Here is a 17655-nt window from a genome sequence, read left to right as displayed (position 1 = left end):
TAGTCACGTTTCGAGCGTGATTTCAGAATACGATCTTTTTCACTACTAACTAATATCACATTTATGTAGGTACTCGTTATCGAGTAAAAATGTCCGCTCCAGTCAGACGGTAAAAGTTAAGTTCGGCCAAGTCGCAACATGTAATGTCTTTGACTCAGCTTTGAAGCTGCAGTTGGATGCAGCAAGAAAGTAATAATGCCGTAGCCAGAGGCGAGAGAACCCCACGACGGAGGTAGGCAAGGGGACAGATGGACGTTTTCACAATCAATACCTAATTTTTAAGTGACCCCTATGGTAACACATAACAGGAATTTTGTTTTCATAGGATCACTTAAAAATTATAGTTTGAGGGTGAAAACGGGCGAGAGACTCTTTTTACACGACTACGCCAGAAGGAGTGTTATGTTTTTTACAAATCAAATTGCGATAAACCATTCAACATTTGTTTAGACGTCAGTAGTGTTTGTTGCCCTTCACGCAAAAACTACTGAACGGACTTTGATGAAAGTTTAAAGTATTAATGTTTATAACTCAGACTAACATGTGCTATAATCTATGTAGTAGGGAATTTAGTGCAAGAACCCCTCCACTTTGGTATAGAAGGCTCATTTTTGCACCAGTTGTTATTTGGGTGCTCCTGAGTAGATTTCCGTCGGTAGACATCGGGAGCCCCCCCTGTGGTAGCAGGGGGAGGGGGGGCAAGTTTCCTTCTGCCGCGCTTCACTTTAAAGCCCATATCTTCAAAACTATGGGTATTAGGGCAAGTGTGGTGTCATTTTCGGATAATTAAAGGATGGCGAATTCATTTCTAAAACAAACTTTTTGCCTTTTCATACAAAAAAATAGAAATATGGAGTAAAATTCACAAAAACCAAAAAGTATTTTTTTATATAAACGTAGTTTACTTTTAAACCACTGGAGATAATCTAATAAAAAAAATATGTCCTGAAAGCTACATTTATCAGGATTATAAATATATACCATTGTATGGTACTTTTTTTGAAAAAAGTAGGTGAAAAAAAATTTTTCTTCAGGACACAGCGGGCGAATTTTAATGCGCGTCGAAAAAAAATATTTATTTTATCCATGAATTCATACTATTTGGTTCATAAGCAAGTAAAGATTATTATTTTAGAATTTATTTAGAGTTCCTGGCACATCATGCTACCATGATTTGTATTTTTTTTTCAATTAATTTTGAACTCTATGTGTAAGACATAAGGTTCAAAATAGTTTAATTACATTGTATTAATGAAAATATCATAAGAAGAAAGCACTAAATAAAGAACTTGAATTTGTCTAAACGTCTTATGATTATTATTATTATTTTAATTAACATTTTTATTTCTACATACTATTGTACCAGTGATAACGGAAAGGTAAGTGTGTGGAAAGTGAGGATTGATATTATCATAGTACGGGAGATTATTTTTAACACAAAGGCTACGGCTGTGACCATTATAGTTGTTTTTTCAGACAGCACCAGCTTCTGCACTACTTCTTGCACTTACATCTCATCATTTCCAGGCAAGCTTCGGCAGCTACGGGCAAATCGGTCCATGTAGGCTCCATGTTGCTATCGACTCTGGTCCACACCCAACCAGTCGGATAAAGGGAAGACGGAGTCGGTTGCTTGCAACTGATCCTATACGCGAACCCCTTGATATACTGCCAGTAGCCAATGCTGATACAAAGCTGTCTGGGTTATTTTATGTAGGGTCACACCTAAGCGTATTCTACAGCGACCCATTAGGATCTTTATTCTCCCTTTTTTATTCCCTATCATCCAAAAAAATCCTGTCCATTAGTTAAGTGAATTAAGCGTCTGAGTGAAAGCCACCTAGTAGTCTTCTGATGCCGGATATGCTGACCCAAGCAGACCCATCCTTACAATATTAATAAGTGTTTCATGGACTCCACATTGTATTCCACATGCTCGAGAGCTTCTGTTGTTAGGCCCATTTTGTGGGACATGTGATTCGTTCCATAATGCCCAGTTTGCGTACCTGTAACTGCTTGGGCATACCTTTGAAAAGTTTTCTTTATGACCCTCTATTTCCCTGTAGGAATCATTTGGAGAGGCTTATATCGTTGGAGCTTTCCCATTCAGCCCTGTTATTCTTGGATATGGCCATATTATGGCCATGAGGTACCTAAGCTTTTAGATAAAGGTACTATCAGTTCTGACCCTTGTGTCGCTAGACTGTCGGCTCTCTCATTGCATTCGATCCGTGTATGTCCAGGTATCCCACATTAGGGACACTTTGTCATGCCTTCAGAGTTTGTTCATCTTTAAGATTGCATCTAGAATACCTAATTCTAGACTAAACCTTCACTGAGGCGATGGCTGCCTGGCTGTGGCTAAGGATGTAAATATTGCGTTTCTTACACCCCTGTTTTTAGTGCACACATAATTATAGCGTAGAATTCAGCTTGAAATACTGTAGCAAACCTCCTTAAACATTCACTGTGTTTATTACTACATGCTTGACTATGAACGAGTGCTGTGAGTGCCCACCAACCTAGGCAGTTTTGTATCAGTATATCAAGGGCAGTAATTATGTCCTTATGATTTTTTCAAATTATTTAAAATTAAGTTGGTTCAAGGGGTTCACGTATAGGGTCAGTTGCAAGCAACCGACTCAGTCTTCCCTTTACCCGACTGGTTGGGGGTGGACCAGAATCGATAGCAACATGGAGCCTACATGGACCAATTGCCGGTAGCTGCCGAAGCTTGCCTGGAAAGAAGTAGTGCAGAAGCTGGTGCTGTCTAAAAAAACAACTATAATGGTCACAGCCGTAGCCTTTGTGCTAAAAATAATCTCCCGTACTATGATAATATCAATCCTCTCTTTCCTCACACTTACCTTTCCGTTATCATTGGTACAATAGTATGTAGAAATAAAAATGTTAATTAAAATAATAATCATCATCATTAGACGTTTAGACAAATTCAAGTTCTTTATTTAGTGCTTTCTTCTTATGATATTTTCAATAATACAATGTATTTAAACTATTTTGAACCTTATTTCTTACACATAGAGTTCAAAATTAATTGAAGAAAAAATACAAATCATGGTAGCATGATGTGCCAGGAACTCTAAATAAATTCTAAAATAATAATCTTTACTTGCTTATGAACCAAATAGTATGAATTCATGGATAAGATAAATATTTTTTTCCGACGCGCATTAAAATTCGCCCGCTGTGTCCTGAAGAAAAATTTTTTTTCACCTACTTTTTTCAAAAAAAGTACCATACAATGGTATATATTTATAATCCTGATAAATGTAGCTTTCAGGACATATTTTTTTTATTAGATTATCTCCAGTGGTTTAAAAGTAAACGACGTTTATATAAAAAAATACTTTTTGGTTTTTGTGAATTTTACTCCATATTTCTATTTTTTTGTATGAAAAGGCAAAAAGTTTGTTCTAGAAATGAATTCGCCATCCTTTAATTATCCGAAAATGACACCACACTTGCCCTAATACCCATAGTTTTGAAGATATGGGCCTTAAAGTGAAGCACGGCAGAAGGAAACTTGCCCCCCCTCCCCCTGCTACCACAGGGGGGGCTCCCGATGTCTACCGACGGAAATCTACTCAGGAGCACCCAAAGAACAACTGGTGCAAAAATGAGCCTTCTATACCAAAGTGGAGGGGTCTTCATACAAATCATTGCACTAAATTCCCTACTAATGACGATCCGTGACAAACTGAAGTTTCACACGGGTGATGCTGCGGGCAAAAGCTAGTTCACAATAATAGTTTAAAGATTTCTTTTTGCTATTTATTAGTACTTTGAGGTATAATAACACGGCACGCAAATCGCAAACTCTAGCCAAATGGTGTCAGCTATAAAATAGTCCTTTGGCGTTAGAAGTAGGATGTAAGTGGTCTTATACGAGTAAAACCGCTCTTTACGATTTTACTTTCCTCACTAAAATTTTGTTCAGAAAAGCTATAAAATACTCTGAATTAGTTTTTAAGCGCCTCCTGCGCTCCTTTTGGAAAAATGGCTTTACAAAGTTTATAAGAAAGCTTGACTAGAGAAGGGCAAATAGATAGAAGGGTAGAAGTACCATACAGAAAGGAAAGAAATAAATAAAATAGACGATGTAATTTAGACGGTCTTATTGCAACAAAGCGAGCTCTTCCAATCGAGTGGACGTAGCGTGGGCAGGCCCTCCACTAGGTGGACCGACGATCCGGTGAAGGTCACGGGAAGAACCTGGATGCGGGCAGCGCAAGACCGGTCGTTATGGAAAGCCTTGGGGGAGTACTTAGTCCAGCAGTGGACGTCATTTAGCTGAAACGAACGAACGATCTCTTCCAAACAACCTAGAGGACAATTTGCTTAAAAGTTTACTGTTTTTATTTAATCTGGGAAACATATTTTGCGTCTACTCACATCCCCTACACTATCCGTTTTATTTAAACAGCGAACTCCGAATCGTTCCTCCGTGCAAAGAGTCGACACGTGGCAGAAACGTGTTCCTCCGTCCCTCAGGCGATGATCTGCCATCACCCTAATAACTACTCCCATAGGGCCAATATCCCTCAGCAAATCGCACAATAAAATACCGCGTAATAACTAATAACTCAGCTATTTGCTCTCGTGCCCTTTATTTGTAATTTTTGAGTCAATAGATACAACACGCTACTACTCGTACCAAGATTGCATTTTGTTGAAAGGGATTAAAAGTAATAAATGCCAATCGCTGGTGTCAAGTAGAGGCAATCAGTAAATCAAATTCATCCTTGTGAATAATTAAATTATTGCTTCTGTAATGAGGGCAGTAAGTACTGTGCCTTTGTACAGTCGCAAAAACCAATTGATGTAGCCTGAAGGACACCGTAAAGAATATTTTCAATTCATTCATGCTTTGTGAATAGAAAAAAACTAAAGCTTTAAGAAAAAATACTAAAAAGCAAAATAGAATAATACCATAATGTGCCTTTTTGACTCTGACTGTACGGTTTTGCAGCTACAACTGGCTTAGTCAAGCGAAGTGTGAACAGTTTTACCGAAGGAAGAATTAAATGTTATCTTCTATAGGTAATTTATTTATTTCAACCAATTCCAAACTCTCTCTATTTAATTTATAAGTTACGCGTTGCTTAGAACCTTCTTGTGATCTGCATTATTTGAATGACGACTAAAGGACATAAAAAACTATATTCGTCTCCAGCTGACGTCGAAACAAAATAGTGAAACGTCAGACTTTAAAAGCATCTGACGTTTCATCAAAAATGAAAATTTAAAATGTTTTATTTGTAATAAAATTCACAAAAAACCTATTAAAAAAATGGTAATACCCTAGTAAACTAAGCATACTTATCTTTATCTGGAAGCAGATACACTATTGGTGCAAAATGGCAAGGTATGGTATTACGTCAATTACAGTATTATTACCATAATTTGTAGCATTTATATCGATTTTGCTTGATTTTGCTGATCATATAGATGAAAATGACACACTTACTGTCGCCACTACATTGGTAGCACCTTTGTTTATATCAATTAAGATATACCTACACTCCTGTATGGTCAATGGTCATGCTCTTAAAGCAGTTAGTATAGGCTAACCGGAGACGATTTCCGTTCATACAAAGGTTCAATATAACTTGAACGCGAATCAAACCCGGAACCTCTCACCCTTTAACTTGCCACGGTACTGGTACGATTTCAATATAAATATCAGCTTCGTGTTCATAATATAAGTTAAATAAGTTAATAATAGACAAAGGGCCATGATACTTAAATTCACCAACAAACCTAATTTTATGAACACCAGTTTCATAACTACTTCAATTTTTTTTTAAATAGTGGCACGTTCAAACTTAAAGGTTCGCCATCCCTGCGTTAGATTAACAATATTCGCTCTGCTGTAAGGGGAAGTAAGTACGTTCAGGATGTATGAATTCTACTATCGGAGGTGGGTAATAACAGCCTGGAAATGTACGCATGAAGAGAGTTGTTCATTTGAATGGTCGCATGAGTGAGTAGAAGCTTCGAAGCATATACTGGCTTAGATCTCAACTATGGCTACATATAGTTATTGGGCTGAACACTATTTCGAATCTTAAGACATTACATGAAACTACGTGCCATTAAATTAACACCTAATGCTATCAAGTGGCACCACTGGTGAGTGACACGACCTTACTCTACAGTGGCACTAACTGATGACGGCAAATACGATAGCTCATAATCAAAACACATTATTTACTATTGAATTACTGAATTTGTGATTGGTGGCGTGCCCAAAATATTATGTCGCGTGCCATTGGTTCGCCAACCCTGATCTAACGCATTTAGCTACATTATATTCTAGCGTTTAATAAGTTGGATACCCTCCGTATCAGAAAGACTAGTAAAATGACCTTATTAAATTCGATACAGCCAGAAGAAGTTCCTTAAAAAGCTCCTTTTTTCTTTTTAGTTTGAGATTCTAATACTAAGTAACTTTTTAAATGAACAACTTGAAAAAATTGAACTGCTAAATCGTGGGTTCAATTCCCGCCTTAGGAAGTTCGATTATTTCAACTTTAAAAAAATATTAGCCTAAAGTTCAGCTACAAAATTAACCAATTAGCGGTACGGTCAGAAAGAAAAATGCGTATCAAATCCTAGATCTAAAATCACATTTCAATAGAAAATCGTAATTAATCGAAAGCACAGCTTGCGATTTGGGTGCATATTCTAGATGCAAATTGGAATCTTGCATCTATGCTTGAGCTAAATCATATATTAAATCAAAATTGCATGCCGTTGAAATCAATAAGACATGCTCGTACGGGTACACCAGTTGGTTTAGTCAATGTAGATGCAAATGTTTCTCGGGATTAGGTTTTGGCTTAAGTGTCGAAAGCTACAGACCGCAAACCAAAAGCAGTTCTGCTGATAAGTTACTTCTACTAAATCACTGATTGCCAAGCGATAAGTCATAATGTTGCTATAAGTAAGCTGCCCTAAACAAAGCGATATTGAACGTGCAACACCCTTCCTATGAGTTAACCAAACAATAAAATGTGATGTTAAAAAGTCAGTTCGAATTCTAAAAAATCACAAATACCTAGACTTGGATTTATTCGTCCAAACAAATAGAGAAAATCACGATACTACTTTTTATTTACGTGCACTGTGAGCGATGCTTTATGCATTTTCGACAGAACAAAAACCGCGGTTCGCTCAGCGTTCTAATAAATACCCGTTGACGCTGCAAACCTCTTTCTATAGGTACCTTTATAAAAGTCAAAAGTCAAAATTTCTTTATTTGTTTGGACTAATAAATAGTTCTTACAAATCGTCATTTTGCTCTTAAGGAGCCTCTACATGTCTCATAATCTTTTTACCCTACCAGCGCTTCGAGACCAACATTTGGCAAGTGCTGAGAAGAAGCGCCGCAACAAACTCAGTCACCACTGTCTGCCGGTTAATATAAATAAATAGAAATAGTAGTAGTAGGTACATTCGATTCAGGAGCAGTTCACTGAATTTACCATGCATTCTTGTATGGTGTATCTTATAAGAATGGGTATACAAGATTGCGAGGTATATTAAACAAGGTAGTGACGTGCTAATATCTAGACTTACATATTAAGATACTAGTAGAAATGACTCGCATACATAAATTTGAATAACTTGGATTGACCAGTCCCCGAAAGCAGCGCCTGTTCACAGACATGACGAGTGAACCATAGAAGAATAGTTATAGAAGTAGTCTCTACCTCTATCTATGCCATTCCAGCGTTTGGTGTTCCGCATATTTGGAGACACCAGCCACGGCTCGGGTTTGTCGAGTATCACACGGTTAAACGGCCCGACTAAAATCCGGCTGAAACTGAAAGCATTCGACGATCTGTACTTTTTTTGGGGACGCACTTCAAAAGGGCAAAGTGAACAACGGCAAAAAGTATCGCCTTTCTAAAAACTACTGTGGACTGTCGAATATCGAGCGTGGTGGGGTGTTCGATTGAAAAAGAAGGCCATTGTGGTTTTGTGAAACTAATGGATTTTATCGAATGCATTTTTTTTAATAAGTTGATATTCATGTTTGACAACCGTTTAAAGCACAGAGATTGGATGGGGACAAGCCACAGTCATACCAATTGTAAACTTTATAAGCACATTATTATCAGCTGGACAAAGGGCTCTACACGGATTCCCATAACGATTGGCCCTATGTTGCCCGCTCAGGTGTTACCTACACGCGACCTTTTCTGTTTTGTCCATTGAGTGGTTGGCCTGATTGGTTGGTCCATGCCATGGTTGCCACTCTTTCTGCCTCTGCTGCCATCAATTCTACGAGCTTTGCCCTTTTAATAATTTAATTATCTCCTTTTCCAGTTGTTGTACATGTTCCGGTGGATCCAGCGGCGCACAGTCGAGCTTGCCCCTGATATGTCTCGTGCCGCGCGACGCGGCGGCCGCGGGCAAGGCCGGGCCCGGGCCCGCGGGCAAACCGCGCCCGATCTCCGCGGGGACGGCCCAAAGCGACTTCCAGCTGCTCGACGAGGCTTACATCAAGAAGCACTTCAAGCTGCCGCAGCGCTCGCTGTACTTGGACCCATTCAGGTACGCATAGATCTATTTATTTCATCACCAGCTTTCCGCCCGCGGCTTCGCCCGCGTGGTATTTTGTCTGTGAAAGAAAAACTTTATCGCGCGCGTCCCTGTTTCAAAAGCCGGGATAAAAAAATATCATAATATGTTCTTTCCCGGGACTCAAACTATCTCTATGCCAAACATTAAAATCGGTTCAGTGGTTTAGGCGTGAAAGCGACACAGACAGACAAACAGAAAAGCAGAGTTACTTTCGCATTTCGGTTGTTCACACAAGGTATCTCGCGGCCTGTATTTCAGCTAATGGAAAGTATGATCAGACCAAAGTTAGAAGCGAGATCCGTCCTCCAATTTTGCCACACTGGGAATAGGACCCGGGAATCTCTGAATCTGAGACAGTAGGACTTGGATTGGGTCTTAGATTCAGCTGCTACTACCACTTGACCTCAGAGACAATTGTATGTATTCCAGACGCCCCCTCATCACGTTCCCCATGACACAAGAAGACGTGAAGCACTTCAACTTGGCCCGAAAGTACAAGATCAACCAGCAGATACTGGACGGTTTCTTGGACCCGAGCGAGGCGATATCTGCTCCTAGCGTCTTTGTAAGTATTCTTTGTAGTCATAAGATCAACCAGCAGATACTGGACGGTTTCTTGGACCCGAGCGAGGCGATATCTGCTCCTAGCGTCTTTGTAAGTATTCTTTGTAGTCATAAAATATACAGGATGTCCCAAAAAGTAGTGTCAAGCCGAAGCCCAGAGGTAGAGCAGCATTAGGGCTACCCGAATCACCGCGAATTTTCTTCGTCTTGACACTACTTTTTGGGACATCCTGTTTATCAGGTATATGTATAGCTTTTACCCGTGACTTCGCCCGCGCGAATCTCGGTCTGTCACCGATTCCCCTTTTAAAAAAACAGGATAAATGATCCGTAGGTCTCGAAACTACCTTTAAGAATTTATTAACCTTCCTCTTATTATTCTTACAGCCGTATGCAAAGACAGAAGCAGAAAAACGAAAAGAAGCAGATGACGATGAAGAAATCATTTACATTCTACAGCTTCCAGACTGGGAGTTCCAGTGTCCAGTGCACAATCAAACTATCAGAACTCCAAGGTACCTCACAGGGAAATTCAATAAAATTGTCTTGGTGACAGCAAGGCTCATAAAATGTTTGTTACGCCATCTAGTTGTCGTGAAGGAACTCTCTCGTAGCCTCTAACTGCGCCATCTAATTGTCATAATGAAACCATCTTGTAGCCTCTTGCTGCGCCATCTAGTTTTTTGATACGGTACTTTACATTTCAAAGAGTAACGCCATCTATATTTTCATTCTGAAACTACACCAAGGTGTATGTATGCCGACTGTTACTTTTGGAATACAGGCTGTAATTTAATATTTTATTTTTGCACTTTTTGAGTTCAAATTAACTACATAATATTAAACATACACTATCTCATGTAGTCCTAATGCTGTACACTTCAAAAACTTATGAGGCTATTTTCCATTTCAGATTTATATGGCATTCGTGCAAGAAAGACAAAAAAGGAAAGAAGGGAGAGTTGAAGCAAGGTGGAGGACCATTGAACAAGCCAAAGCCCTGGCTCCTCAGCAGGCATACAGACTTCGACTTGCTATCACAGTGGTAGTGTGCAATTAAAATGTTTCGGTTCAAATCAGATGATAAGCATTATAGCGTCCATAGTGAAAAATAAATATCATGAATCCTAACTTCTTTGTAGTATTATTTTAAAAGGCTTTATTTAGATAGGGTCCTCGCAGTTCATGAGTAGGTTTAATAAAAAATGGATAAGCTTGAGTTTGATTACATACCTATACTCAGGTATTTATTTTTTTTTTATTTCCGGCTTGACGTCTAGTAAATGTAAACTCTTTAAGATTCTGTAAAAAACAAATTCCTTTTTTTGTGAAAGAAAAAAATATTCAAGTGACAATTCAAAAACTTGTGTCAAATGGTCAAAACATAAAAAAAATTGTCTGAAAATTTTGTGTGATTTATTTATTTGAAAATATTAAAAACAAGTTTAATAATCATAATGACCGAGAAAGATTTGTTAGCAAAATTAGCCAATGTGTAAGTCAAAGTTTTGCATTGTTGTTGAAATAAAGGTGGTGAATTTAAACGATGATATAATTTATTTGATATCTTCTTTACAGACCATTGGCAAAGCCTGGTTTCGATGCCCTTGGTATGTCGGCTCCTGTTCTTGTACAAATGAACCCTGATGGTAAATGGGAAAATACTAAGCCAGGGAATCTAGATGAGGAACGTCTGAAGGCTGTTGTTCAACATCTAGTCAATTCAAAAGCTGTGTCTGCAGCTCAAAGCTATTGCTGTCAGTGTGCTAAAGACAGCCAGGTATAAATAATTTTATTATTTTTTCAAACGAATCAACCAGTCACGTCTCCAGAATGAAAATTTGACATCATTTTTTTATACATTTTGCAGAAAGAAGGAGGAAAGTCGAATTATGTACCTGTTATCATGATGCCCATTTACCCTGCTGATCAATGCCCTTTCGACATGGACTGCGAAGTACAAAAAATCAAAGAAGCAGAATCAAAACCCTCTAAAAAGAAGGGAAAAGACGAAAGTGCGAAAGAGAGTGAAAAAGAGAAGGAAAAAAAGAAATCAAAGAAAAAGGGATTCACTTTACAGCGGCTAACTGATTTTGACTTACTTTCACAGTGGTGAATTTGTGAGTTTGAAGCTACCTTTTGATTATGGCGTTGGTGTGGTATTGTGAACGACTGTCCTGTGCTTACTGAAAAGAAACTTTGAACAAAAGTTAAATTACTAATAAAATTTTGGAAAAGTTAGTTATATTTTGTTTCAACACATCAAAAATTTTACTATTACTTTAAGCTGGTAAGCAATTAAGTATGGGTAGCAATGGGAATTTGAATTGGGTACATATTACTAATCATATTAAAGACCACGATCACCTATCAGGAACTTGTCAGTGTGTTATAAACTAACATTTTATTATTAAGTTTTAACTCTTCTGTGTTGAAAATGTAGGTAATTTAACATTTAAGTTTCTCATTCATACACATCTTTGATATCGTAGCTTGCAAACCTACTTCACCATAAATCGCATCTGAAATATTGAGATTTCTCGATTATGATGAAAATAAACTAGGTTCAAAATGTTTAATTTACGTAAAAAAAAAAGCCATCGACTGGTTTCTGTGGGGTTTTGTTAGGTGGGCTTGTAGGATTTCGTTCCAGAGAATCCTTTTCGCGCCCTAAAAGTCAATACATAGAGATGCGATGATTTATTCAAAATAGAAACGATGTCGCAGATGGCGCTAGAGTCGAACTCTATGTTATATCAGTACGTTCGATACGATAACAACTCGATACAATACGTACTAACTCATCGAATGGTGGAAAATTATTTTTAGTGATGGCAACATTCACTCCTTTATATTGTCTATGGCTGATGGCCGACCACGGTGTTTGAAGTCAATGAAATAGATTGATGCACATTGCAATATTATTTTTTTAGTTCATTTCAATAATAAAATTATGTTTCTATAATAAAATCAAGCAAAATCAATGAAACCTTCAACGGACTAACTTATCAAAGGTAAGTCATCGTGAAACGAGACGCAGACGTGGAGTACGTAATTGGTCTCTCATCCCACTTTTTATGTTTTCACACCTATCCTTTCAAAATCCCAGACAGAGCTATTTAGCTGGGATGCGTTTCTGCGCATCCCGCTATCTCTAGTTTGTATAGGTCATCAGTGAGCTAGCCTGGATGGCTGGAGCTGGAAAAAATGCAAAGGTTAGTGAATTTCGCCATAAAGTGTGATAGTGTGCATTTTTTTTCGTATGGACAGATGCAAGTGAATCCTTGTGCGTAGAATGAAAAAAAAATATTCTCACGCTCGCGGGTCCTTTGTAGAAATTCTTTTTGAAATCACGATTTGAGACACATGTGGTACACTTCCTGTATCGTGTTGGAAATTATATGAGGTCGTTTTATTGTCACGTAGGTATGTCGTTGTTTTTCGTAATGTAGTTCGTTGCAGTTACAGCGTGCTTAAGCTGTCGCAATTTGTGCAGTATTATTTTCGTGGTGTGAAAACTTTTTATGCACCTCATATAAATTAGGTTGGCCTTGATTATGACATTGGTGCAGATGGTTTTAATGAGCTAGGTGTTGATCTCGGCTCTGACCTTACTCTGTAGCCCCAGCAATTCCTTTCAATTGCCTGCTTATTATGTGCTACTCAGTTGTGTGCCCATCAATCAATAATTGCAACAAGAAAAGGGGACATTTTCTAGTGCATTGCATACAGCAAATGTGCAGTGGAGCTGAGCAGTCTTTTTGTTCATTCAACATTTTCTAGCTGATCAATTTGAAGCATTGGTTTGTGTTTTTCAGTCAGTAGTTTCATTAGTAATATCTGTATCATAAGCCCACACCCCATACTTCAATTAGTGATCCTGTTAACTTAGTATCAGATTAATGTTAGATTAAATTTTTAACACAAGTAATCAGTTATTTTCAATTCAGCATTATCATATTCTTCAGTACTTTCTATTAATTTTGGAAGTCTTATTTATTCTAAAACATCTTCATTTCTTTGTTCCTTTTTGCATTTACAGTCATTGGCTGTGAATGTCATCTCATAAAGTTAAGACAAAATCAAACTTTAATATTATGTGAAGAGTAATTTGTAAGTTAATTACATTTTATGAATTAGTGATGAATTTCCCATCAAGTATTCAGTCATGAATTTGAGAATTAACAATCATCAGTTAATTTTATGAGTATGCAAATTAGATGCATCAACTAACTTCTCAAATCTGTCAATTGATCAAATAACCATATTTAATTTAAAAAAAAGTATTTTTTATAAAATATTTTGTTTCAAAAGTAAATGAAACAATAATTATCACTTAAAATACCAACCATTTACACACTTACAAACAATCCATTGTAATTTGTGCACAAAGCTATCCACTACATGCTGTGCTCTGCTTGAATACGTGATTTCCGCGCCAAATTCCGCGATGTCGTGATAAACTGCAGATTCTTAACAGAAAGATTATTCTTGAATTAAAAAGTGCTTATGTGTTAAACTTCAAACACGTCCCAAAGCCACAATTCTTCCTAGGCTTGTGGCTGTCATAATACTAGGTTTAGCTTGCTGGAAATGGATTCACTCAGTTATTAAATGATGTTTCAAAGTAAATAATTGATAGTTCTGATAACATGCATTTTCATTTGAACACACTATGTCAACAGTTAATTGTGCTTACCTTATTACATGGCAGTGACCATAGTGTGCATAAAATAGTGGGTTACTTTCAACAAGGTAAATGAATAGTGTTGGTATGCAATCAAGTGATCCGGTACATTCTGGATTGGAAAAAATACAATACATTTCAGTTAATTTAATAAAATGTTGCAGTTGTAATCCTGAATCTTGGTTGTAAAATTAGTAATAATTTTATTGATAACATAATTATCTCAATAGACTATTTGACACCATTCCCCAATCATTCGAAATCACAACTTTTTAAAAAAGACACTGAACTTCATTCTGGTCTTAAAAACTTAATTAAATTTAAATTACCTGTATATTAAGATTTTTCGTTGCATTTTTGTAATTGAAAATATTGAGTTGGCAAAATAGTGATGTCACTTGCTTGTATTGCCATACAAAATCTATGGGAGTCTTGTTTTGACAGTTAAAAAGTACCTACGTCGATTGGTGGTGTTGGTGGTGTGAACGCGTCTATTTTAATATTATTTTATTGCATTGTTGCAGACATCCCGCCCATGCACCGAGAAATTCGAGACAAGTAACAGTAAGTTTTTTTGATACATCGCTTTATTGTGCATTTATGTGTTATAATTTGGTATTCTTACAAATGTATCTTTTCAGTTCAATATCCACTGCAGGATGGATCCATCATGTTCACAATCCAAGTGTGATATATTTGAGGGGCCCGGCCAGGCGCCCTTCTCCAATGCAGAGAATAAGACTGATAGGCAAGCCAATATGGTAGACAAGGAACTAAACAGTCCAAGTAGTAGTAGGCAGCCGATCGACGACATAGAACGTGAGGATTTTGAGGAGGAGAATCGTATCATCAACCAATGCTCGAGCATGCTGGTGGATGGGAAAAACCCAGCTGCGGGTCACTTCTCAGGCGGCCTGAGCGGCAACTCGAGCCTGGCTTCCAGTTCGGAGGCCATCGCAACATATCCCATGCCCAACGACTACAGCTTGCCGGGCTGCAGCAAAAGCAGTGACTGTGATGATAGCAATACTACAATTAAGAATATGATTCACTCTCGGAAGCCTTACGTGGTGGCGGTGGAGGAGCCTAAAGTCGACTTTATGCAGAAGCTGTTAAGCAGTAATACTCATGAGAAGAAAGACTTCCCTAAAGGGAAAATGTATAAAGCCGACCAAGATCTCGAAAATGAAAGCGGTGCATGCGGTCGGGATGCCGAGGCGGGGATGAGTTCCAATGCGTTGAGCAACAGCCCTCTGTCGGACAGCACCAAAGACTTCAGCGTGCCATCAACGTCCAACGCTGACAAGTTGCTCGGCCTCAGTGACAGCGGTAGAAAGAATGAGCCGGGGAGTTCAAAGTCATCGGTGAGTTTTTTTTTTGGTGTTTCTTTCTAATGTTGTAAATTAATAAGCATTTGTTTATTGTTTAACTACACATTTGTTTTAGGACTACAAGCAGTACTGTGAAGGTGACGATGAATCGGATGATGATATGAATGAGGATACCTGGTGCACTTGCCTGTCGTCTCATGAGGTTTGTATTTCAAAGTTTTTAACCGCTATTTGGTATGAACAAAGTAATAACTTTGTTTTTTTATTTACCAGGATGATGAAGACGATGATGAGCCCGATCCAGATGCGGAAAGACTATGGGTAAGTCAAATGTTCAATAACTTATAACAGTCCCTTAGTAAAAGTTCTTTTAAAACGAATTTTTTCAGTTACATCGAACTCTCAGAACATATTTTTATTCAAATTTCAACTTAGGCATTTTTTCTTCAATTCGAACTGATAGATCTTCATAAAAACAATCCCACCAAATAGGTTTGATCCTGAAAGAAAATCGTTTGACGTAAACAATTTTCCACCTTGTTTACATTTTAGTCGGTATAATTTATTGAAAATTCCAGGTGAATGGTTGCTCAAACATTCATGAACCGTTACGCCTTACGACATTATTTAAATTCTGCATATATGATCGGGTAATCAGTATCTGTCTCATGTATTATTAATTTAGTTCTCCCGATACATAAACATTGTATTTCGATACGGAATAGGGTAATTGGTGTTGTCCCGTGAGGTAGATGCTGATTCGTTGGGACAGGACACAATATTAGTTTTCTTCAGTAATATTACGTTGTGTCGTTTTACTTGTGGGACGTTTTTGGTTTGCCATGAGTAGAGTGAGCATTTTATCATTGTACATATTTAGCATTTGGGGGATTTTACTCGGCCATAGCTTTTTAGATTATTTCTTGATCTCTTTTTTATCTCTGTGGTTTATAGGGAAATTGTGGGTCTATGTATTGGTAGGCCCTAGGTTTGGTTTCCAGATGGGATACACAAAATGGGATTAAGTGTATTTTTCCCCGCAGAAATAAAAAATCTATAAAATGAAAATACCACATCACATGCCACGTTACCATACACCAAGTGAGTGTAGATTGTAGATATTGCATAAGGAGAAACTGCATCATCAAATTCAGGAAAAAATGGTGCTGACTCTGTTTTCTATACATTTCGACGAACTTTTGCTTATTTCGTCTTTGACGTCTTGATTGCCTAATCAAATTATTTAAAACTGTAATATTTTATTTAACTTTTTAATAAATGGAAAGGAAATAGATAATTCAAAATTTGGTTGAAACTGTAGTCTTCTAAACATCTTCATTTTTAACGTAGTAAGTCAATTATCAACGAAAAACGGGAGCACTAAATTAGTAATCCTCATATCATATTAATGTAATTGGATTATTTTTAGACGTGCCAGGCTTGATGACATATTTATTATGAAGCGACTTACTGAAAATATAGTTGTTTTCTTATTCGTTTATTTATAGCAACCTTGCAATTAGGTACTGTGGAATATTTCACTAATCAGGCATTGTTCTTTTGTATAAATTGTCATAAACTTCAATATCTTAATTAGTTAATAGGTCTTTTACAAGACAGCTGTAGTTCCCCAGCTTTGATTCATATGAAGAATGCAACTCAGTAACTTATTAATCCTATGATTAGGGGCATTCTTGAAATTTTAATCAAGAATTGCGCACTGTATCAGGCTGTGACAAATTTATTTAATTCTCAATATTGCTAGACCTTATGACAAAGATTTTTTTTGTGAATAGTCTGGAACCTCTGATATTTGGCTTAAGACCTGAAGTAGCAATAATCCTGCAAATAGGTTTTGCTGCTGTGAGAAATAGTGGGAGAAGCGATTGTTGTAGAAATCTATTAGATCAGGGCTTCAGAAGCCAGCATTTAACCATCCAATGACCCACTTTGACGTTTGACGTCAATCCAAACCTTATATGCAAATTATTATTATAAGTTGCCGCTAGTTATAAAGTGTCTCTTGCAGAGGAAGAGACGGTACGAACCTCCGCCGCCGCAATGCGCCAAGAAGTTCTGCTCCGAAGGCAGCAGGCAAAGCCAGGAGGCCTGGTCCAGGACCCTGGCTGCCGGCATGCCATCCACCAGCTCCATGCAAGGACCTCCGGAGATGGAACAATGGCTTAGCAGGTAGGTTTTGCAGGGCAATCGAATACCGCACTTAGCCTCCTGATTGGGCCATTGTGCACGATTTGCATTGTCTTGAAATCTAACTTGAATGTTTCGTGTATAGCTCGCGTAGCAAGAATTGAGGCGATCAAATTAAAATTCAAATAGTTTTTAAGTACATAGGCCCTTGGTAGGGCACTTATACACGTCCCAAATATAGCTTGCCCTACCTACGTAACAGAAGCGAAGATTTGTATCGTTTACGTCGGCGTCTTGTGTATTCTGAATGAC

The 17655-nt window shown here is 37.7% G+C and overlaps 3 protein-coding genes and 1 long non-coding RNA gene across 7 annotated transcripts in view; 3 read left to right on the top strand and 1 right to left on the bottom strand.

Annotated features, from left to right (window-relative positions):
• The first annotated feature begins 4276 nt into the window (after window positions 1-4276).
• On the top strand, window positions 4277-10418 carry LOC114366043 (uncharacterized). 2 transcript variants are annotated; one of them, XM_028322802.1, is made up of 6 exons: window positions 4277-5386; window positions 8356-8583; window positions 9043-9112; window positions 9203-9268; window positions 9565-9692; window positions 10091-10418. In XM_028322802.1, exons 1-6 carry the CDS (start codon window positions 5379-5381, stop codon window positions 10224-10226), a joined length of 636 nt encoding a protein of 211 aa, XP_028178603.1. In that variant the 5' UTR covers window positions 4277-5378; the 3' UTR covers window positions 10227-10418. The 2 variants fall into 2 exon arrangements, with proteins under 2 accessions (XP_028178603.1, XP_028178604.1); XM_028322803.1 differs by lacking the exon at window positions 9203-9268 and having other exon boundaries at window positions 9043-9178; window positions 10091-10417.
• Window positions 10419-10583: 165 nt separating this feature from the next.
• LOC114366044 (uncharacterized) lies at window positions 10584-11756 on the top strand. The gene is made up of 3 exons (XM_028322804.1): window positions 10584-10672; window positions 10756-10957; window positions 11048-11756. The coding sequence occupies exons 1-3, from the start codon at window positions 10635-10637 to the stop codon at window positions 11291-11293; spliced, it is 486 nt and encodes a 161-aa protein (XP_028178605.1). The 5' UTR covers window positions 10584-10634; the 3' UTR covers window positions 11294-11756.
• A 295-nt stretch (window positions 11757-12051) lies between these two features.
• The window catches only part of ago (F-box and WD-40 domain protein 7), a 28313-nt gene continuing 22709 nt past the window's right edge, over window positions 12052-17655 (top strand). The window contains exons 1-6 of one of the 3 annotated variants that reach the window (XM_028322801.1): window positions 12052-12191; window positions 14389-14428; window positions 14506-15228; window positions 15311-15397; window positions 15469-15516; window positions 17225-17385. In XM_028322801.1, the coding sequence (XP_028178602.1) occupies window positions 14524-15228; window positions 15311-15397; window positions 15469-15516; window positions 17225-17385 (1001 nt within the window). In that variant the 5' untranslated portion in view covers window positions 12052-12191; window positions 14389-14428; window positions 14506-14523. Of the gene's footprint in view, window positions 12192-12306; window positions 12393-14388; window positions 14429-14505; window positions 15229-15310; window positions 15398-15468; window positions 15517-17224; window positions 17386-17655 lie in introns of those variants that run through there. The other 2 variants (XM_028322799.1, XM_028322800.1) reach the window with 2 other exon arrangements.
• On the bottom strand, window positions 12264-13926 carry LOC114366045 (uncharacterized). The gene is made up of 3 exons (XR_003656996.1): window positions 13527-13926; window positions 12494-13226; window positions 12264-12375 (listed from the first exon to the last, which is right to left on the bottom strand). It is a non-coding gene; the product is annotated as an uncharacterized LOC114366045 (long non-coding RNA).

This window comes from Ostrinia furnacalis, unplaced genomic scaffold (assembly GCF_004193835.3).
Source record: "Ostrinia furnacalis isolate ACB-3 unplaced genomic scaffold, ASM419383v2 OfSCF0519, whole genome shotgun sequence".
NCBI lineage: Eukaryota > Metazoa > Arthropoda > Insecta > Lepidoptera > Crambidae > Ostrinia > Ostrinia furnacalis.
The sequence above is the reverse complement of the archived record's forward strand: the minus strand, read 5'-3'. Positions and strand labels throughout refer to the sequence as shown.